Source organism: Sturnus vulgaris, chromosome 3 (genome assembly GCF_052056855.1).
Source record: "Sturnus vulgaris isolate bStuVul1 chromosome 3, bStuVul1.hap1, whole genome shotgun sequence".
Taxonomy (NCBI): domain Eukaryota; kingdom Metazoa; phylum Chordata; class Aves; order Passeriformes; family Sturnidae; genus Sturnus; species Sturnus vulgaris.
In genome coordinates, this window is record NC_142245.1 from 60,062,524 (window position 1) to 60,085,689 (window position 23,166).

A 23,166-nucleotide genomic window follows, 5' to 3' on the forward strand; every position below is an offset into this window, starting at 1 on the left:
ATTGAATCTTTCTGAAAGCCTGAATGTGCTATCAGGGCAGTTCTGTGTCTCGCTCTGATGATGAAGACTGCACGTCACCCAGACAGCCAGGCTATTGATCTCCCACTGAGAAGGACTGTACTCATTTAATGCTTGAGTTTGTGCACTAAACTGAGAATCAGGTTCGTATTTCTTTTGAGTACGCAGGTGGCTAACAGGCAAAAAAGGATTATGCAAGGCTCAAATTCCTGCCTTTTTTTTTTTTAACTTTTTTTTTTTTTTTTTTTGAGGCACCAACTTTCCAAACATCCAAAGTGTAGAGATCTCAAGACTTCTTTTGAAGTCAGTGGAAGCTGATGGGTAAGTGGCACCTGGGGAAATCAAGCTGTTACTTAGCTATCTAAACCTGAGCTGAAGGCTGCAATTCTTGGCACTCCAATGTTGCCTTAGCTATAGAATACAACTCAGCTGCCTTAAATGCAATGGCAGAAGCTGATAAAATTTCACCAACAATGAAAAAATCATATATATAGTTGGATATTCTATGATTTGTAATCATTACTAATACAATCTTAGCACTGAGTAAAAACAGAGAGAAAAAGAAAAGCTAAATATTAGCCCAGACTGTTTAATGTTTTATGGAACTTTTTAGCCTTTAAGCTGAGGGTTCCTCTTAGTATAATTATAATGAGAACAATATTTTCATTTTTCTAATCAGAAATATTAAATGCTTTAAATCTCACAAAATACCTTTTCTTCAGGCAATAAATTAGTTATAAATACTTTCCTGAATAACCGATTTTTGGGTTTAACTGATGGCTAAAAGACAATTCCAAAACCCGATTAAAAAGAAATTAATTACACAGAAACATTGTGATTTCCAAAATATTTTAAATAGGGCTTGAGTACCTAAATCTACCAAGGTAATAGTAGCATCAGTGTGGAGTGGTGATTCGTGGCTTTGGTGACATTTCAGTCAGGACACTGAACTGGTATTTCCAATGCAAAATTTATTCTCCCTACTCTCCTTTTTAATATATTTATTAGCAGGATTCTACTTATTGATTAGAAGGCTGATTGCCTGTACTTTTCCACAGTTCATCACATTTTAATAATTTATAAGGATCTGCTTAAGCCACTCCTTGAATTTTTTGAGAAGTAATTGAAGCCTGTGATTATTTAAATTAAAACTATTTTCTTGGGAGGAAAGTAGCTCATCCCAGTGGAAAGAGACTAACAGGACAATCTGGTCACTGTTTAAACTAACACACTGCTAGTAGCAGTAAAAAGATTAGCACCAAGGTATAAACTTCAATATTTGAATTAAATAAACTTAATTAGCATGGCTGTTACAAATACAATCTCTTTTTTTAATATCATACAAGAGTATGAAAAAAGCTGAGAAAAAAGACAGTACCATAATAACAGTATTATTTTGAGACTTTTGCAAACATCAGTGGTCTTAGGCATCATTATTGGGCATTCTTTAAGATCACACCTCACATAAATTGCTGAGTTTCATTTACAAAAATGAAAAAAACTATTATTATTTCTATCATTATTATTATAATTTTATTCTATTATAATAATTATATTATTATTATTATTATGCATAAAGTACTATAATATTTTGCAGTAGCTTTGTAAAGATTGCTTCCATGCAAATGTTCATTAATGAGGGTTATTAAATGCTGCATTAATGTACATCTAACAAAACATCATTTAATTATGGCTTTACCTGACCCAGTAAAAGTGTCAAGCGATGCATCTCCAGTTGTTGTTGCTGTTTCACTGTTGTTCATGGGTTCTGTTTTGACTGCAAGAAGAGACACTACATAGAAGAATAAGTAGACATGAGATTTTACTTCTAGGTTTGTACTGGAGTCCTCATGCCAGTCTCACTAGTGGTAGTCCAGCTCAAACAAGCACACGTGCAACAGCTTCAACCTTTGCTCTAGCACCATTCTGAGACAATTGACAGGAATCTGACAGGAATTCCCATTTATCTACACAGCTCTGCAGTATCTGTGCATTCATCCAGCTACTGGTTTTAGCAACTGGAATATCTTCTGGGGAGTTTTCAACCTAAATCTAATTGATTCTAACAATTCCCTAAGAGCAGCACAGAGGAAGGAAACATTAGCTGTCAAGGGATGTAGCACATAACAAAAATAATTTTGCCTGACCAATTATAATATGGCTTCATGCGAATATAGAAGCAAATTACTTTCACAGTGCCAGCCAGCATGCTGCCTTTCCCTTTCCACTTTTACAGAGTCCGTGGGGGCCTTTTTGAGCTAGGTCACCAGCAAGCAATTTTCCATAACTGAAGAGAGAAGTTTGAAAGAAAAAAAGAGCCAAAAAGAACTAGAGTAGGACACACATGACAGCCATGACAAGTCAGCTTCTTACTCAGAGATTACCAAACAGTTTGGTCTACTCTGAACTCAAATTTATTTCTCAGGGATGATCATCATGCAGTCTTACCATCCAAGCTGTAACTGAAAGCACAAAAAGCACCACAGAGGCAATACAGATTTTATAATTTAATATGTTACCTGGACAGAACATTTGGCATGGACTTTTGTAATGGAATTTGGGAACCACCCATCCAATTGATGTAGTAAGAAACAGCAGTAGAGAACACATTGCAGCTCCTATTGGCTGCCTGACTGGCAAATGTGGAAGCCTCAATATATCAATGCCATTTCTTCATGTAGGTCAGTTAGAGTTGGGCATGGACATCCATCACATGCTTATGGACATCACAGGTTGGTGCCCAGGGGCACAGAGTGAAGAGGCAATGAAGGCCTGCACAAACAACTACCACTGTTGTATGCCAGGTATCTGAATTCCAAGGCACAGCCTGGGATTTGTGAAGAAGCTTTTGCTGTTACAGCCAGGCTGCAGAGCCCCCCAGCAGGTCTAACAAACACCAAGGAAAGGTATGCTCTGCCAGCTGGTTACCTGAGAGACCTCAGCTAAGCTGACCAAAGCTCTCATCTGTCAACATCACTGAATCCATGTTTGACTGCACTGGCAAGAGTATGGGAAAGGGGGGAATTTCATGTTCTGAGCTGGCAGTGGCTCAGATTCAAGTCACCTAAATCAAGCATATAAAAGGTGCCTACTAATCTCCCTTTATGTTTAGCTGGGACAGAGAGGTACTTCCAGAGGCTGATTCAGCCCAAGGACTGCCTGAGCTGCCCTCAAGTTCACTGTCCCTCATACAGTCTGCAGAGGAAAAGCTAGTGCATGAGTTAAATAAAGGACTTAGTTTCCTTGTGGGTAAAATGTCCAGAACAACACCCACAAACCCATTCTGCTATTCTTCCCTGTGCCTGTGAGCACCGTGAGTTACTCATTAGAAATTGCACAGCTACCAGCAAAGCTCCTGTGAGAAGCCCTGTGAATTATCTCTCCTACAAAATCACATCCCATTTCCAGTCACACTGCCTTATGGATCCTACTTCAGGAAGTCACATGGGACACTGCTGATGCCTACAACTCTACAAGTGACCTGTACTGAACTCAGAGGGAATCCTGCTTGGATCAAGCAAGAGAAATTGGGATACATTTGTCTCTGTGACTGGTAGAGTGCCCTGCAGCATTAGTGGTGCACCAGTCCCAAACCAACCAAGAAGCACCTTCTGGTTTCAGTTATACAGTTGTATCTTTCAATTTACTGTCTGAGATAAAAGAATTTTTGAATGTGTGTCTTTTGAATGTAAACTTATTTTCATTATTGTTTCTCTTTCATAAAACTACCATTCCGAATAGTCTCCCTGCAAGCAGCAGGATATTAATTCAATATGGAATTATTACAGAAGAATTTTTGCCACATTTTTTCAAGCTGTTGTGCACTTCTCATTTTGCTACCTATTATCTTTTCATTTAAAAAAAAAAAGGCTTTGACAAAAACAACCCAAATTGAAAAAAGTAATTCTTAAGAATAATAGAGTAATCAGTAATTCCCATTTCTATAATTATTTGAGAAGGATGTGACTTTATTTTCATATAATATCAATGATCAATTTTCATCATATCAATAAAAAGTTCAGGGGTAATTTGTCACAAAATGATGGCCTCCACTAAACCTTTCAGTCATGCGGGACATGCAGTGTTGCCTGAAGTATCAAAAGTATCTTAATTAACTTATTTGCTGATTACTACATATGGATGCCTCTATGTACTTCTGCAAAATCTGGGCATCTACCTACATGAAAAAAAAAAGTACTTTTTAGTACCTTTATCTCTTTCTGTTCAAGAAGGTATTTCACTAGTGTCCACAGTGAGCTACAAATGTTCAGTATTGCATCCAAGAAGGCAGTATGTGTTTAACTGTTATATTTAACAAAAACTTCAGTCAGGAATTGAAATGTTTACTTTAGAATTGTGTCTAGTTCTGGTTAATGCCAGCTGCACTGCACTGCCATCAGCACAAATAGACACCATCTTTTTTCTTTCCTTGTCAAGCAAATAATCTAAAACAAAAGAAACCCTCTCTTGTACTTAACTTGAGGAAAAACATTATATTGGCACCGAGTTTTGTTGGAAAATACCTATAGAAAGTGTTTTTATACGTGCTTGATTTTAAACAGTTCTACTATTTTGCATTCAGATTTTATGATAGCAAGGAATTCATCAAGGTCCTTCCTCAGTGTAGCTAGAGATTTTGACTACTACCTATTTTTCTTTATGTTGTATGTCATTAAATAAAGAGGAGGAAAAGCACAAAGCTAACTTAGGAAAAGCAAAATATTCTAACATCAGTTGAAGAGAACTAATATTTCTTTTTGTTTAACATATTGAAAGAGTGAAAATAAAATGAAAAGCAATCTCTAACTGGGAATGCATTTGAGTGCTGCTAGCAGTGAAGACTGCCCGTGTTCTGCTTACAGCTGGGATAGAGCAAGCAGCTGTGTGCTTAGCTGCCAGCTTGACAACAGGGTGATAGAGCAGAGCTACCAGCATCATCAGGAGCTGGGGCACATGATGTACAAGGAGACACAAGAGGCTGGGTTTGTTCTGTCCTAGGAAGAGGAGGCTGAGGGGAGAGCTAATTGCTGCCTGCAGCTATCTAATGGGAAGGTGCAAAGATGACAAAGAACAAAGGCACACTCACCTCAAAAGGTGCCCTGGGAAACAACAGGTGGGAACAGATACAAGCTGCACTGAGGGAAAAATCCAGTCAGATGTAGGAGGAAAATTCAGTGCTGCCTTGAGTGACATAAAGTGAAGTTGTCTCTGCTCTGAGCAGTGCTTGGCCCAAATGACCTCCAGGTATCTCGTCCAAACTTCATCATTTTAAGGCTAACTCAGAATACAGCTCCCAATAAGCAACAGCTTCTACAGTATACCTTGCTGAAAGGATTTAGCAGATCAAAATGACTGATACTCTGCTGACCCCTATTTTATTTTCTCTAAAGCTTTCTTCTCTGTTAAGAACTGAAAATGAATGCAGAGTTTTAGGGGCAAGAGGTGCTAATAGTATGCATGAAGGATGACAAGCAAATGCAACAGAAGTTACAGCAAACAAACCTGATTTTAAAAGCTCATGTAAAACAATAAACCACACAGCTTGTCACAGGAATGATTTTCCTCTTTCTTTCAGCAAGCCTTAAGTTTTCCTGGGAATATACTCAACCAGAAGCACAATTCTAAGCATTCTACTGCCTATGGAAAATCAGATTTAATACTTAACACACTCTATTTCCTCACTACTAATAATTAGTACTTAAATTGTTACCTTCCATATTTACCTGAACATGCTGAATAGTTAAATGAGGCGACAGACCAAGTTATCTCAGTCTTCCTTGAACTTAAAATCTTGTAACTGAGCAGAAGCATTCACATAAAATGACTTATTCTAGTGCAAATGATCTTTTGTGCTCAAGTCAACTTTTTTTGGTAAATTTTTTTTTATGGCAAGCTAATTCTGAGGGGTTCTTTAGAAGGCCGTTTTTGAAATCTTCCTAACTTTACTCCAAACCTGCACAACTTAAGTACCTTTGTAATGACTTGTAGAGAAACATGGTGAGGCATGTTTACACCTATGATTAGTCCCATATGTCCTACCATGATGTCACATACAGTGTTATTATTAATCCTTACAACTTATGACAATTAATAATACATGTCAGGAAACTCATAAGTGAAAACAACAGCTTGGAAAATTTGGCCAATATTTTGTGAAGTGTCAAGTTACATGTGGCAGCACATTAGACATAAGCTTTGATTAATAATGGAAGTCTTAGTAGGAGTAAGAACAATACTGTCATCCTTGACTTGTGCTCAGGTAATCATGCAACACTGTACTTAAAAGAAAAGCAAATGGGCATTCTATGAAAATTCCATTGGCCTGATTTCCACCAATGCTGACTACTGGCAATTCCCAGCAATGCTGAACACCACAAGACAATCCCAGTCACTCAGAGCATGTAGACAGCTAAGCTAATTATAAGCGGGTTAAATTCTCCTTGCTCATCAAATGACTTTCAAAGCAATTGTAAGATAACTACTTGTTGCAACTTCCTAACAGTTTTTCTGGCTGTGGGAAAAGCCTTTGAGAAAGGGTAGGGAAAAAATGCTTGGGGTGAGGGGGAACTCCATGAGAACATTCAAACTGCATAAGGAAAGACCAGAGCAAAGGGAGAGAGATGTCACACAGCAGCCATGGAGACACAGCACACACGCATGCACTGTACCAGGGTCTCTCATACTTGTTGCAGAGGAGGGAGTACTGCAACTCAGCAACCAGTCTGCAGTATTTAACACAGTCATGTTGTCTCCTGAGAACAGGAATGGTACAACAGTTCATTCTCCCAATGTCTGTTCAGTGTAAATGAATAGCCTTCAAGGCAAATCAGCGTTTTGTCATTTTAAGTCAGGCCTTTTAACGGAACTGTATTGGTTTTATGGGTACGATTTTAACTGGTTTCTTTATGCACTTTGTATAATATAGAGGCATCCAGGTACTAGTGTTTTTAATAGCACATTTGAAGTTTTCTCTTCTCTTTATGCTGAAATAAGAATTCTGTTTAAAAAATATGGTGCAGCCCTTCTTTGCAGAGCTCAGTTATCCTCCCAGGTACATCCCCTTTTTGCTGACACTGACAGACTTTTAATTAAATGGACTAAGTGAATAAAATGCTCTACCTTGTGGCCAGAAAGAAAAAAAAACAAAAAAAATTTCTTAGTACCAACTGTTAAAATAGACAGTAATGTATAAACTCTAAAAAAGAAACTCTAGTTTGAATCATATCCATGGTGTCACTTTCATGGGCTGTACCTCAGAATGTGTCACCCTGCCTCCCACTGCTATGGCAGAATTGGTTATCTGAAAGCATTGGAATATCTGTGTTGTAGCTGCACGGCACTACTGCACCTACAGTATTACACACAGCAGTAATGACTTCAGCTACTGCTGAGGAAAATCTAGTAATTTCTTTATTACAAACTTTCATTACCTCCCAAGAAATGGAATTCATCAGCAAAAAAAATCACCTAAGTCTAATTTGGATGCATTTCTCTTGATAGTGATTTTAATTTAACATAAATACATGTAACTCAAGGTATAAGAGTAAATTATTACTATCAAGGAAATATGACACAGAAAATGCAATTTGTTTTGTAAGTTATAAGGTATAAGCAAACATTTAACACTGTATTCAAATCAACCGTTCAAAATTTTTCCTTATTTCACCTTTGCACCTTGTTTCAGTTCTGCCTTCAGTTCTTACTTCAGTTGGTGCAAATCAAAGAAATGATGTTGGAATTAGAAATTTACACTTGTGTGACTGCCATTTTTTCATAATTTCTGCTGGACTTACAAACGGGTATACAGTCATTCTTGAAATTATGGTAAAAAATGCATATGGCTAAAAACTAGCCAAAACTTTCTGTGTGCCAGCTGTGTCTTATACTTACCTCCTGTTCCATTTGTTGTGACTGATGTGCTACTGAGATTAGATTTATCCAGTTTGGAACTACCTGGTGCATCACTACTTCCAACAAGATTATGAGGACTGGCTAGATCCTGCATTTCCATAGACCTGTTAAAAACCAAGGTGACAGTATTAATGCACTGTGATACTATCTAAAATAATCTGCATTTTCTATAATAACATTTTTTTAATATATATGGAGAGTTTGCAATGCATGCAGATTAACAAATCAATACAGGTTCCTTTGACATCTTTGCTTTTTACCAAACCTAAGAAAGTAGGTAACAGCAACAATGCCACTATTTTCCACTTTTCCTTTAGGTATTATGAAGTGGCATAGGCTTATGAAACTGCCACTCAAACACACCACAGGGTTTGTGCAGAAGGTAGTGGACATATATGGACAGACAGATGGAGAGATAAATGAACAAATTCAGGTATATAGGTATTTTTCAGAAGAAAATTGAGAAATTAGGTGAAAAGTCAGGTGTTACACAGAAAGCCAAGACAGGAACTTCTGCCTCTCATTATCTGTATTCCAATGACCAGCAGTTACTGCATCCACACTGAATTACAGGAACAGACCATACAAGTGAATGAACAGAACTTTCATGTACATCTGGAAAATTCTTCACTTCTACAAATGTATATATTCTTCTTGGATCACTTGATATTTGTTTCCTGCCGCGTAATTTCTGGGAAGCTTGCAAAATTTCAAGTGGATTTATGCTGCAGTGAATTCCAGCATCACAGTTACACTGGGGGCGCCTGTAGGTGGCTTTCATGCAGTGACAACAGATCTGTCCTTCTCAGACAAAGACAGAGCAGACAAGGAACATTTCTTGTTAGACCGGTAATTGCAATCCAATTTGCAGTGTGTGCTCGCCTATTCCTTGCTTCATTTATATATTAATTACACAGATTTTTTTTCTCCAGAGAAACAATTTTGCCATATATAAGCAAAACTGCCAGCCCATCTGTAAGAAGAGAACGATTTACCATATGTATAATCCAAAGGCCAACAAAAAGATTGTCTTATAGAGGATGTAAAAGCCCAATTACATTGTAGAAGGCTGAGGTGGTTCCATAATAAAATAGCTCCCAGGTATTCATATTCTGACCAGGACAATCAATGGCAAATCGTTAAGGGCAATATCCAACACAAGACTTTATTTCAAGTTTCACTTTGAAACTGCCTATCTTCTGTGCTCCACACATCCTCCTCTGTGGAAAAACAAACAAACAAAACCCCACTACCTTTCCATCAAATATGGGTCTGCTGGCTGTTTTTTTTCCCTTTCAGAAAATGAAATTATCTGGCTTTTGTGCTCCTAATTCTGCTGGTCTCCTGGATGATTTACTCCCTCACATTACATTCATTTAACCCAAGACAGAGATTCAGAGCTTTCATGTCTTGAATATATTCGAGAAAATGTAGGAAATACTATATCTCAACTGGGAAAATAAATGAAAGCCTTACCTGAAGCCACATGAAACAAAGAATCCCATTTACTCAAGTAAATGCCTGAATCAATAATGAGATGCACTGGCTAAGCCACTGGCAGGATAGCCTGCCCAGCAGCACTCTGGATGAGCAGGAGAAAAACTGGTATTGCTGCAGGCCATGCATCAGCAGGTAAGAATTTTACAGCCATATTCAAGGAAATGCAAAGGCATAAACTGAGATTTGAACTGCACTGAACCCGATTTCTTCATCTAATTGTATATACATTTCTACACATCTGTCAGCAGTGCATTATATTTATTGTCTACTGGAAATGTGATCAGTGTTAGATGAAATAAAATGAAGTCAGTTTGTTTACAAGTCTGCCAGGTTTTGTTTAGCAGTTTCTGTACAAGTATAGCAGCTAAAGGTTAAAAAAAGTCTATGAGTTTCCATCTTGTATGTATTTAAGGGAGCAGAAGAATGCTACACAAAATAAACAATGCGTGTTTCATTGCATATACAGTGTAATGCTCCCCACGTGTTCACTTGGCAGTTTTAAATATCACGATTTCCTGTTGAAGTATGATCAGCACACAGATACTGAATGGGCAGTTCCAACTTAGAAAGTTCACACGTGTTTCTTTCCCCTAATTTTCTCCTAATTTCTTTTCAGACAGGTATAGATCATCGCCACAGATGCAAACACTTCAGCGGCATTTTAGAAGCAAAATCACTGGCTCATCTACCTAGTCTTTTTAAGAAGTATTCATTTTAAGCACTTTTCACAGTCAAATGAATCAGGTTTTCTTAATTAAATCAGATTTTTTACAATCAGAAAACTAGGTCCACTAACTCTCATTTTCTTGGCAAAGAATATAAACAATCAAATTTTGTAAAACGAATACTTTTTGTTCCAAATAAGCACAAAAGCTTCTGTGCAGACAAGTATTTTTATCATCCTAATTTATTTTCTGTAACAAATGGCATTCCATGTGCAGACATTGCAAGTTAATTACCTAAAATTATTTTTAAAGTAGTGCCTTCACAAATAGACATTTTTTTCTGCATGAGTAAAAGACATCTTGTACTTATTGGTAGTCTATTAAGAATAAAAAGGATATCCAAACCAATAAAAAGTTTCACAAAACCATGTGTATACATTGTATTATCCTGGGTGCTCCATCCTGTGTGAACAAGTACAGGGATTACTTTAATATATCCCTATGTGATTTATTTACAGAAGTGCACGGTACCTTCTGTGTAACACATATAATTCAATTCACTTTTTTTGGATACATTTAGTTTACCTTTAGCCTAAAAAATTCTCAGGAAGTTGTAACAGACATACTAATATCTTATCTTCCAGTGAATGGAGGATTCAGGAAAAAAATGCTTAGTAAAGTGGACAAAATAATTCCAACATCTTGAATTCATTTTGTCAAACTAAATGTTTATCAGAGTCCTGCTTTCACTGACTTAATCAGAAGCAGGTTCAGGTTCAGTACGTGCTTTCCTGCACTAAAAAAAAAAGTTTAAAAGAAATCTCTGAAGGAGTAATTAATACTTCTAAGTTTATGCAGCTATTTATTAAAGACTGCTCCCTAGTAATTGCAGTGTTTTCCAATTTAGGTGGAATCAAGTTTTTTGTTAAAGGTACTTTAAAAGCTACACTGTACTATTTTTTTTTACATTCTTTGTTTCTCTGCCAGCCAAATAACTGAACTTTAGTTCCCCCCCACCCCCGGCGCAATGTCTCAAACTGCTTTTTAGGATAATTAAGTAAAATTCTACATTGTATAAAAAGATACATTTTGTCAGGAAATGGAATGCTTGATAGAAGGTGCTTTAATTATCTCTTGACTGTTTGAAGAAAGTTTGTATTATTCCCAGCTTCTGAGCAAAAACCTGAAACCTGGCAAGACAGATTTGTCTTTTATTCTGCTTTGGCTGTGTTTAAAGTCTTTGAAAGCTCGTATTTACACATGCTTAATGGATCATTTCAGAGGCTTATTGGAAAAGTCTAAAACTTCCCAGAAGAGTCTCCCAGATCCCAGTGGGCTTTAACGCCAACCTATGGAACAACCCTACCCAACTGAAGTAGGTTTGAATCAAAAATATATCTGTGTGGGGATTCTGGGCCTTCTCCATTAGAGCATTTTCTGCTCCTCAGTTTGAAGCTACATCTTTTCAAGGGTTAACCTATGCTCAGAAGGGCATCACAGAACAGTATCCAAAGAGACAAATTCCACCCTCATCTTTACCAGTGGATGAACTGAACTTGTGCCTCACCCCAGACCATCACAGTGCACAGCCCAGCACCATAACACAAATTTACACAGGAAGGTGTAAGTAGGACTAATTATGATCGCCCCATTTGACAACTGCATCTCACTAATTCTGTAGAGCATTCACTTGTGTTGTTTTAAAGGTAAAAAGCTCAAGCCTTGGTTCTACAGTTGTTTTTAAAATTCTTCTTTTTTCTACCCCTTCATTACAATCACATATTAATTTGTGTGCTGCCTTTCCTCAGCAGGCATAAAATTTATTTTCAGAAAATCTGGTTTGCTATAACTGTGTTATCCATCTGCATTTCCAGTTTAACTATCATTAAGGTGGGCTAAAAGCTGGGTCTTTCCATAGCTTGTAACTCCATTGATTATTTATTAATTCTACAAGCAGAACATATTTACATAATTTTCTTACAAGACATGATGCTTTAAAATGTAAAATTTTTGCTTCGTAATCCAGTTCAAGCTTTTTTACCAATAAGATCAAAAGTGAAAAACAATTTATCAAAGATTTATAAAAAAATAAATATTCTAACATGAAAACAAAGTACTTCAAATCTCAGCCTAACCAGAACATTTTACAAATACCAATTCCTTTGTGCAGAATTTGAAGCAAATCCAAATTACAGGAGAACTGAAAGAAGGACTAGATGGAGGCTATTTAAAATTGTATCATTTAATTTAGTTTGCAAATAATCGTACCAAAATTTTTAAAGTGTTTAAAATTCTTTGATAGGAAATTTGCCACATACATTTCTTTAGCAGAACCTCACTAAACTTTACTGAAGCAAAAATACGTATTAGTATTACTATTTCTATTTTTCTTTCCTTGTATTCCTCCTGTTGTAACACCAATTCTTAAACATTCCATACTTTATCACAGAAATCTGGAGTCCTGTCCATTTAAGTCATCAGCTACCCTGGAGGTTCTGAAATTAAGCAAACAGGGACTTTCCCTTTATTTCAAATTAACTTTTAGTCCAATAGGAAAGTTGGAAAACAGACCTGTTCAAGCTCGGCTAAATTTGTTTCCAGCTGGTATCAACTCAGCTCTCAGAAAACACTACACTGTTTTGAAGACAAGTGGATTAATTTTTTTTCCATTTCCCATATAAATTTCTTTTGGCAGATCTTTCAGCCATGTTCTGAACAGGACAAGTGAGCTTACCTCTCTTTCATATGCAGTCTGAACTAGCTCATACAAGCCTTCATTCTGACAAAAACAATCAAAATGTATGCACATACACAAATGTCATTTGTCCAATCTACATAAAATCTGCAACAAAGTTTCAGATTTCCAATCATTTCATCAACCCCAAAATATAAGTTAATATTTTCTTTTCCAGGTGCTTTTACACTGCTTATGGCAGCCTTTGTCATTTTTTGGTCTCTGTAAAAAGTAAGGAAGGAAGAGCACAACAAATGAAATAAATTTGTTCCATTGAGACAACTATCCCTCTTGTTTTCCCTGGCTCATCAAGCCCACCTATAGATCTTCTCAAGCTTAGTAGATGGCCAAAATAGCAGAACTTTTGCTATTCTAGGCACAATATCGCAAAAGCTCCTCCAACACACAAGTTCTGGAAGCTTGCCAGATTTAAAAACAAATAATAGTACTGGACACTAACAAGACCTCCTTCCTGCTCTCCTTGAGGCCTCCTTTCTTGACTTGTAAAGCAATACAGTGCTAAGAAACAGTAAAATAATGTCACGTTATATTGATAAAACCAGCAAATGCTCCTCAGAGCTTTATTTTATTACTTTTTCTTCTTTTTAGCAATTCAGAAAATAAGTGCTAGACTTTTTGCAATCATTTGGGGATAGGAGGTGGATGATAGCTGTATAGTTTCTGTTTCTTATGTGTTTGAAAGTACAGTGTCAACATTCATATTAAAAAAGTAATGGAAAGAGGCAAAAGTAAAGTCACACTGGTATTTCGAGAATAAAAATACTTTCATCAATCTACAACCAATGTCAGACAGAGGGTATCAAAGAGAGGGAAACTTAGTGAAACCAAGAATTAAAACATCCAATTTTTTTTACCATATTAAGGAATACCACATAGGTAATTAAAAAAAAATTACAGGGTTGAGCTTTGCAAAACTGCAAGTATAAAGGGATGTACCAGACTCCCTATGGACTATTCATTACAAGCTTGAGTATAACCATGCAGCTTCTCAGCACATAAGTTCGAGCTCACAGGAAAAGAACCCATACCCAGCTATTGCAATAACTGCACTATGGAGAGGGTCCTTCTAGTACAAAGGAACAATAATTTGAGGAAAATTCAGAAATGCCTGATTTTGTTTAATAGCTTTTTGGATCTCAAATAAGCTCCTTGTCTTGCAGAGGATGGGACTCCTTAGGTAATTCTTTGGGGCATAAAGGGCACAAGTTGTGATTGTATCTCAGTTTTGCTTTCCTGCCTATTGTTCTTCACTTGGCTATTCAAGTCTAATACCAGGAGAAAAAGCCTCATGCAGACAGTATTACTTTACAGGAGCTGTCTGACAGGCAGACAGTGTCAGTGCCTGGGATGCACCTGATGCAGAGGGCTCAGCCGAGAACGTGGCCGAGCAGGTTTGGTGACAAAGGCCAGCATTGTAGCTTACCCCCTGACACCAATCACAGCTAGAGAAAAAGACATTTCTTTTAACAGCACTGCAGCTTCTTACCCATCCCCCATTCCCTTTTCCCCAGTTAAGCTTTTCCTATCACCCTCCCTTTTTTGACCCTGTGCCACCTTGAGCTTCTCTGTGCTTCCTAACAATTAGGTGTCAGATATTCTTTGTCTTTATTAAACATATGCTTCCCTCTTTTCTCACTGCAGATATATGTATTTGTTCTTTGTGACTCTAGTGAGAAGATATGACTAAATACTATGAAAGATAATTGCTTAAAAATTCAAGTTTATTTTTGTCAGAAAAGAAAAACTGTTACATTCTTCTTGTGCCTGAAAGTGAGTTTAGTTTTCCTCTTATGATTAAACATACCAATGAATTTGGACAGCTTGGATTGTTGTGTTGTATCATTGCTGAAAACTACTATTTGCTTAAAAGTCAGTAACTGCATGGTTTCCCTTGTTTCTGATTGACTGAGACATTTTATTTCAGTTTAATGTAATTTAATGTGGTTTTCTGAAAACCACAGAAAACTGTCTATTCTAGTGCAGTTCAGTTGGTCACAAATCCACATGACAATAATTTTTCACTGCTTTCTGACTTTTATTGGGAATGAATGTCATCTCCCTGTCATAATTAAAAGACGATTAAAATTAATATGGATTTCCACACTTTTGGATAAAACATAGAATACCTAGGAGCCATTTCTGGATTCTCTTGTTGGACACATAGCCAACTTGTCCAAAGCCAACAAGGATTAAAATAAATAAATAAAACCCAAGATAAATCAGGAGGAATGGAACTTACTAAGTTTTTTACCTCAGCATAAACTTCCAACTCACCCTTTCCATGCTCAGGAGATTGTTCAAATACAAAGCACAGATTCAGAGTAGGGAAATAGGCAGGCTGAAAAGGGAAGTAATGTGAGGTGCTTTTTTCCTATGTACTCCTCTTCCATATAATCTCTCCACTCGGAAGTTTAAAATTGGTTTGAGTTGATGAAAGCAAATGATAATTTTATACGGGAAACTGTTCCATTCTGATATTATAGACCGATGCACATACAAAAGGCAAAGCTATGCAGAACAATATATTCTGGCCAGCTGGATCCCAGTCTTTGAGATCTCTTTTCTGGGCTATCCAAATGTGACAGCCACAGTTTTGATGGGATGCAATTTTAGCTCAGGGTTTACACTCCAGTCACTGGAGAAAGTATCTGAAAAGAGGCAATGTGGTGTTTGAACAGATAATTCCCATCTTCATGAGGAAAAAGGCAACTGGTTGGAGAAAACCACTTCAGGAGCCAGAAAGAGAACATACAAACTAGTAAGTGTCAAGGATCAGGGAAGAAATAGCAGAAAGAGGGGCTGAGTGCTCAATTCTTTTACTCCACACAGTGACTGGCCTGTGCAGTGAATAGAAATGGGCATGTGAATAGAAAACACATAAAGGTACACAGTCACCCGCTACTTAACAAAAAACAAACAAAAAAGCCCCCGAATAAACAAAACAAAACTACTACAAAAAAAAAAAAAGCTAACGTAGTTTTTGAAGTCCTTATATGAGTATTTAAGTAAATCAAAAGTGATAATGACACCACAGTTCCACGGGGAGCTGTCAAGTATCCAACTTACATGAAATATAAACTACCAGTTTACAGATACATAAGATCTAAATGCAAGTCTTTGGATCACAGGGCCACATTTTCAAAGCACAGTTCACCCAACAGCTTCTGATCACTTCCAGATGTGACGGCCACTTGCAAATGCTGTGGTTCTGACAACATGATATGCTGTGTCATAAACAAATAACAAACACTTCTGTGGAGATGGCTGGAATGCAAACAGCAAGCCTGTGGCCTTCCCCCCTGTGCCACCACTTCTGCAGAGCAACTGCTCAGAGTCACATCTGAAAAATCTGCTGGAAATTCAGAGTCCCTTCTACATCTCTGACGGGTGACCTGGCTGGACATAAGGAACAGGTAACAAACCCAATGACTGAAGGATGTCACAAAGTCCTTCTCTGGTGGTTTTGAGTCTGATTTGAGCAACAGAGACTGTTTCTCATCTATACAGAGGAATGTGGAGATGATCAGCTCTGCCAATTACTGCCTGTTGCTAATCTGTCCTTCAGATTAGCCTTCAAAATGACACTGCTTACTGCAGTGATAATATTATGAATTTAAATACAATAATGTCAACTGTACTCATGTCAGACAATATTTAAGCAAATATGAAATTGAGAAATCAGGGATGAAGGGCTGGGAATTTTGCTGTTGGCTTCAGTAGAACCCGGACGGCATGATGTCAGTGTGAACTCATATTTTCATTAAAAAAGAGCAACGGGTGGGTTGTGTCTGACTCACCATAAATTGAAATGTCTGTTTTATTTCAAACTAGTTATTGTAACATGGTTCTTCTTCACCAGGGAATGTCCAAAGCAAGAGAGCTCTCTCAGGTGTGCTGTATTAAGAGTGACCATAACTCATTTCAATGTAATTTCTTTAGCCACCAGTACAGGGGCCTTGCAAGAACCACACCAGCTTCCAGAAAGGATGAGTTATGATGACAGACTAGGCAGAATACAGAAGTTGCCAAAACTGTGTAGTTTTCATGCTCTATTCATATTTTAATGCAAAAATTCTGAAACTTCCCTTGGTAAATATGATACAGAGAGAGTTACTGGCAAGCAGTCTTAACGTGGGAAACATTAACACATCTCACTTTTAACAGTGAAGTTCCTCTTATAAGTTAAACCTGATCTGAATCTTGGCTCCCAAGACAAATATTCTGTAGTTTACCTCATGTGGAGCACATTATGTTTGGCTCCAAAACAGTTTGTGTCAAAAGCAATTATTTCTGTTCTCTAATCACAGTCCCAACAATGAGTTTGGTTTAGAATAAAACAAATATATGCAGCTTGCTGACTGCCTGATGCCTTAACTGCTTCAGCATCTGATCACTGTAAGGTGTAGCTGGGCACAGCTGGATGGCAAGGCACACTAGGGGTGCTGCACACATCCCTTGTCATTTTGCCCAGGATGACCTTATTGTCTGGAAGAATCTAAAAGAACTTTGCATAGTTAATTACACTCAAAACAAATTCCATTATTCTGAGCAAGAGAGAAAATGATGCTCTGATAAATGCACCGACGCTGGCTGTTCTTTGCAACTGATATGATGACTGCACTTCATCTTGCTTTGCTGTTTGATTTCCCCAAGTTATTTTATAATTTGAAACTTAAAGCATACACACCTTTTTCATTTGGGGTGAAGTAGGTGATTTTTCTAAGAGTTAATAAATACATGTCGATGAGAACTATGGGGTACAGCTCCCCTCCCCTGAATTATCCCCTTGGGCCACAAGAAGGGGCAGGTAGCAGCTGCAAATCTGTAACACCTCCATTTCCAGCTCAGCCTGCATGCTGATAACCCAGCCCCCAGGCCAGGGCATACCTGCCTGCCTGGCCAGAGCCACAGGAGCAGGGCCACCAGCCCAGCGCTCAGTGCCCCAGCACACACACAGCAGCCCTGGGAACCAGCCTCTCTGCTGGTTACCCTCCTTTATAGCTCCCCTGCTCAAAACACGGCTTACACCAAACGGTTCGATCTCACCGAGACTTCTGACATAATGCTTAGCCTTTTAAAATCATTAAATATCCACTTCTGTCCGAGTACCAAGGGAAAAACAAGGTAGCAGGAAACAAGCCCTGCAGTGCTGCTGGTTTTTATGTCCACCCACGCCCCTATTGCAGATGCAAGATTGCAACTTTACTGCATTTAGCACAGGTTCCCTACTGGTTCTCCAAGAGCCTGGTTTTCAAGACAGGGCAGGGTGTGAGATGTTCATAACAACATGATTGCTTTTTATAATACATTTATTCTTGTTTCTCAGCAAATGTTTAAATATTGCTGTTGGGAAACATGGTACAATAATGAAATGCTAAGAGGGATGAATGTGCTTCTCTGGTACTATTTTGAGAAAGTCATGAAAAGCACTACATCTTTGAGAGCACAGGGGTTTATTTTCTATTTAATTTAATCTACATAATTAGAAGGAAAATAAGACATAAGCCTGAAATAACATAGGAGTAAAACATGATCTTATGTCTAGTCACCTGCCAATTACTTCTACACTGAAAAGCAAATAAAATCCCAAAACCCTTAAAAATTAAAGTGACAGAGATTTAGTTGTAAATTGAAACAGAACTTAAACAGAATTCACCAAACAGGATGTTCTCCATCTCTGCCCTCTTCTGCACTCGCGCCACACAATAAATAATTCTGTTAAAAAGTTGATCCATGGAATTGCTTTATTTATTTGGGCACTGCATATGCCTTTCTCCATAGCTCTGCCAAACATACCTTCCCACAGACTTGCTGCTTCAGTCTTGGGCCTCTCTTAAATGGCAGACACAAATCCCCTATGAATTAGATTGAGACCATCATGCTAATTTTCACATTTAACCAAAACCAGATTTAAACTTGCGTTTTCAAAGGTGTATGGCTAGTGGAAGGCAAGTATATTTCATGCTTAAAGGGGAGGTAAAGTTATTTCTGCTCTACAAATGACATTAAGAAATTCCCAAAGAAATTTGACAATAATATGAACTCAGATCACAGTAAATTATATCACTTGGCAGCTAAACTGGCGAACTAAGTCCAGAATTGCCAACAAAACTCAAGACACACGTTTGGATGTATGGAAAGCTTTGCAATGACTAACAGAAAGCAGCCTGCACAGGCATCTTGTGAGACCCATAAAAAACCTTATCAGTTTGAGGTTTTTTTTAATAAAAGTGTTCAAAAGGAGAAGATAGAACAGACAGACCATCTGCAATGTAACCACATAAAAGACCCCTGGGCAAATCCAAACCCATTAACAGAAGTGCTTGACAAATCTGCCAAAGAGCCAGATGCTGCTTATGGAGGAGCCTCTTTCCCTCCTTGTCATCTGGATCCTCTGACTTCTGTTCCCAGAGGAGAACAACACTGACTGGTGCTCAGACTAAGCTGTGTGTGGAGTTAGCTGAATTGCTCTCTGATAAGGCTATGTTAACTTAGGGATGGGAGGCAAAGCCTAAAATATTATAGCAGGCTTAACACACATTTGAGCAATATATGGAAGATGCAGATGGTAGAAAAAAAGAAAGCAAAATTTCAAATACCTTATTTGCATGTGGTCTCAATCATCTTATTTGCATGTGGTCTCTTTTTACCTGGATTTTTTTGTTCATTCTTGTCCTTAGCTGTGATAGAGTTAATTTCTTCTCAGTAGCTGTTGCAGCACTGTTTTGGATTCAGCATGAGAATGTTTTGGTTTTGGTAAGTTGTGTTTATCCTAAGTCAGGGACCTTTTTCTTTTGTGTCTCATGCTCTGCCAGTGAAGAGGTATGCAAAAAAGGCTGGGAGGGAGCATAGCTGGAACAAGTGACCTGAACGGAGCAAAGGGATATTCCACACCATGGAATATCATGCCCAGCTTATGAACTGGAGGACTTACCCAGAAGTGAGGATTATCTGGGTTCTGGGACAGGTCTGGCATTGACCACAGAGTGAGGAACTCTACTGTGCATCACTTGTTTGTACTTTTTTTATTATCATTATTATTTACTATGATTAATAGTATTTTTTACTTTGTTTCAATTGGTTTATTTTGTTTAAATTATTACACAGTTTTATCTCAAGCTACAAGTTTTACTTTTGATTCTTCTCCCCATTCCATTAGGGTGGGTATGTGGAAGGTGAAGTTCTGTGGTGCTTGGTTGCTAGCTGGGCATAAACCATCAAAATTCTATTTTTATTGCCTACTTTTTTTTTTTTCTAATGACTGATCAAGGCCTAGTAGGATGGTAAAGAGGTGAATTCTGGTATGTTAAATATGAGCACAGCATAATAACTGCATGGTGTTAGTTAAATGCTTACTGAGTACATAGGACTGACTGATGACATTTAAAATGTGAAGCATCTAGCCAAGAAATTACAATTAAAGATATTTGAGGGAAAATGTGATTCATGTAAAAAGCGAACCAATCTCAGAACAGGTGATTTAGATCTCAATGGCCGTTTTCTTTTTTATTGTCTACATTCTTCTTGGAATTTTTCCAGCTATATTTGAAGTGCAAAGTAGGTGGAATCAAATACTTTTACTATTCAGGCTCACCAATGGTAAAATATATTTAGAGTATACAAGAGGTCAAAGAAGCTGGAACAGAGTCTGAATCAGTTCTCCTGTGTACTGCTCTAATGTGATATGACAGAGCAAAAAATAGACCACAGGAGAAAGGAACAGAGCTCCTTCTCATTGTGATTACATGGGCTGCACACGTAAGAAGAACAAATACTGTTATTTTATGTCTCAAAACCCAGTTAAAATTTTAGAATAAGGCTCTGAGATACTACTGGATTAAAAAAAACCCTTTGTAGGTGTAGTCTACAAAAGAAGATAAACCTAGGTTATCTTCTTTCATTCAAAACCAGTATTTACCCTATCTAAGATATTCCTGCAGATTCAACAGTTATAAAAGTTTGTTGGATACATTAACTAATACAGAAATCCTGCTCTCTTTAGCAAACTCAAAAATCACAAGGCACTTTGATCTCCAAAATCTCCAGATTGCTTCCGCTAACACTTCTGTTAGAATCGTGTTTACCCAATTTTTTCCAATGTGGTGATAAAAATAAACAAACAAACAAGGCAAAAACAAACAAACAAAAGAAACAAAGAAAAAGTTAAGCCCTTAGGTTTTATTGCATTCATTCATTCCAAAGTCTGACCTATCATTGGCTCAGGTTAATGGAAATCTTAACAGTGACATGATCTGGCTTGAGATCATAGGGATAAATTATTATTAATATCACAGAAAGTATGTTATGCCCAATATTAACAAAAAGCCCAGGAATTTTTAACGGACATGAAATATAAAAAATAAATTACTTTTATTGTTATAAGCCACGGGGATCTGTTAACATAAATCATTAAAATACTTCCCTGTGATGTCATCAGTTACCATGTATTTGCACTCTAAATAGATTATTGTGATTTCTGTAAGCATTCATATATATTTTTAGAACTCTTTGGAGGCTTGATCCAGAGCCAACAAAAACTGACAGGCAGACAGTGACCAGCTTCAGTAGGCCTTGGGTAATCAGAAGACTGAATTTCTAAAGTTAAAGAATGAGAACATCAGTGCTCAGAATGCAGAGAGATACTGCACAGACTGATCTAAAAAAAGGAGAGACTTGCATGGCCTGAAAACTACATGCCTGAAAATAAAATTCTCCTAGCAAGGCACTACTCCTCGTAGGAACTGTAGTGCAATTGTCATGGTTGCTGTGTGTCACTCAGTTACTTTTATGTGAAGAATCATCTCCCAACCATGTCACTTTGATTGATTCCAACTGCCTAAGTGGCATGCAGACTAAATGAGTGCACCAAAACTTTAATAAGTACCAGATTTGTATAAATCTGCAAGCTAAGTCTGTGTGTCCCAGAATGTAGTCTTTATGAGAAATCTTATTCCACAATGCAGTTATTTTAAAATTGGAAAATTGTTGTATGTTTTTTTGCCAGTCACTGTCTTGACTGAGTATTTTGGGCTTGATCCTGTCAAACATTTCTCTTAGGTGAAATGCTTGTAACTGTAGTGGCTTCATTGACATGAATGCTATACTCTGGCATATAGGATCCCTCCTGTTGACTAGTTTTTCTTCCAGTCTCCAAAATTACTTGTGACAATCTTTCAATTTAATTATTCTGTCTTTTCACAGAAAATTTGTTTTGCTGTGTCTGTTTCTCCTTATAGTCTGCCCCAAGCCCAAGAAATACCAGAAGCCAGTCAAAAAGTCTTTTTTCCTGACTAAAAATTAATCTTATTTTTGCAGATACTGTCTTCTGGAATTGACCAGTTCTGCAGAAATGCTGAATCTGTAAAATTGAAAGAAATGCTTTCATTGCCTCTGGTCATATTGTGTATCCAGTTGGTCTTACAATAAATCAGCACAGCAACAGGTGATTGCTGGTGGAGTCTGCAGGGTTTCCCAGGAGAAGAGGGATACAGTAAGATGTCAACAGAAAGAAGTTCAAATAAATGACATTTCAAAACCCCCTACTTTACGTGTCTACTTCAGGATGAGAGGAATCTCACCTTCAAAGTCTAAATCAGAGCCCCCTCAATAACTAATTTCCTCAAATGAAGCCCATTTATCATGTCATTATGATCTACAGATTATTCAGTACATGGGATAGATTATTAAGTATTATGGGATACAGTGGAGCTACACTTCTGACTCAGAAAACATTATCCTCTGATCAAGGTAAGCTACAATGGTTCACAATACAACAAACCCTTACCCTCTAAAAAGATTCTAAGACATGGATGAGAAGAAAATTAGGGAGTCTAATGTGTTTAAACAACACATGTGAAAGCCAGGTAGACTGACTTGCTTATTTTTACTGCACAACCAATATTATTTATTTTTTCTATTATAATTGCTGAAACTTTAATCATAATTTCCATAGCTATTGCTGGCTTTTCTTGCTCAGCAGCTCAACTGCAAGCTTCTCTTTACTATGTAACAATAATGCTGTTTATCTCTTGAACTGCAAATGAATGGGAAGGTACTGCTTATCCCACTGTACTAGGAACGTGTATGCAGACGGTCAGCTGTTTCCAAAGTCATGGAGAAGGCACGAAAGCTTCATCATAGAATTTGTCAGATGCCTGTAAAGCTTGAATTTAGGCTCAGGAGTTACAGTCTTAGATCTGGTAAATATGGGCCAGCCAAAGCCTGACTGATAGAATGAACCACCACTGTAATCATTCTGAGATGAGACTGTTAACATCTTGTTGAGGGAATTAGTTTGTGGAAGAAATCTCAGGTGCA

General features: G+C 37.5%; 1 protein-coding gene across 8 annotated transcripts in view; it reads right to left on the reverse strand.

Moving 5' to 3' along the window:
• The window catches only part of EYA4 (EYA transcriptional coactivator and phosphatase 4), a 137,146-nt gene that overhangs the window by 36,975 nt on the left and 77,005 nt on the right, over nucleotides 1-23,166 (reverse strand). For 7 of the 8 annotated variants that reach the window (XM_088161765.1, XM_088161770.1, XM_088161769.1 and 4 more), the window contains exons 4-5: nucleotides 7,909-8,033; nucleotides 1,718-1,810 (exon numbers count right to left, since the gene is read on the reverse strand). In XM_088161765.1, the coding sequence (XP_088017891.1) occupies nucleotides 1,718-1,810; nucleotides 7,909-8,033 (218 nt within the window). The remainder of the gene's footprint in view (nucleotides 1-1,717; nucleotides 1,811-7,908; nucleotides 8,034-23,166) is intronic. The other variant, XM_088161767.1, reaches the window with a different exon arrangement.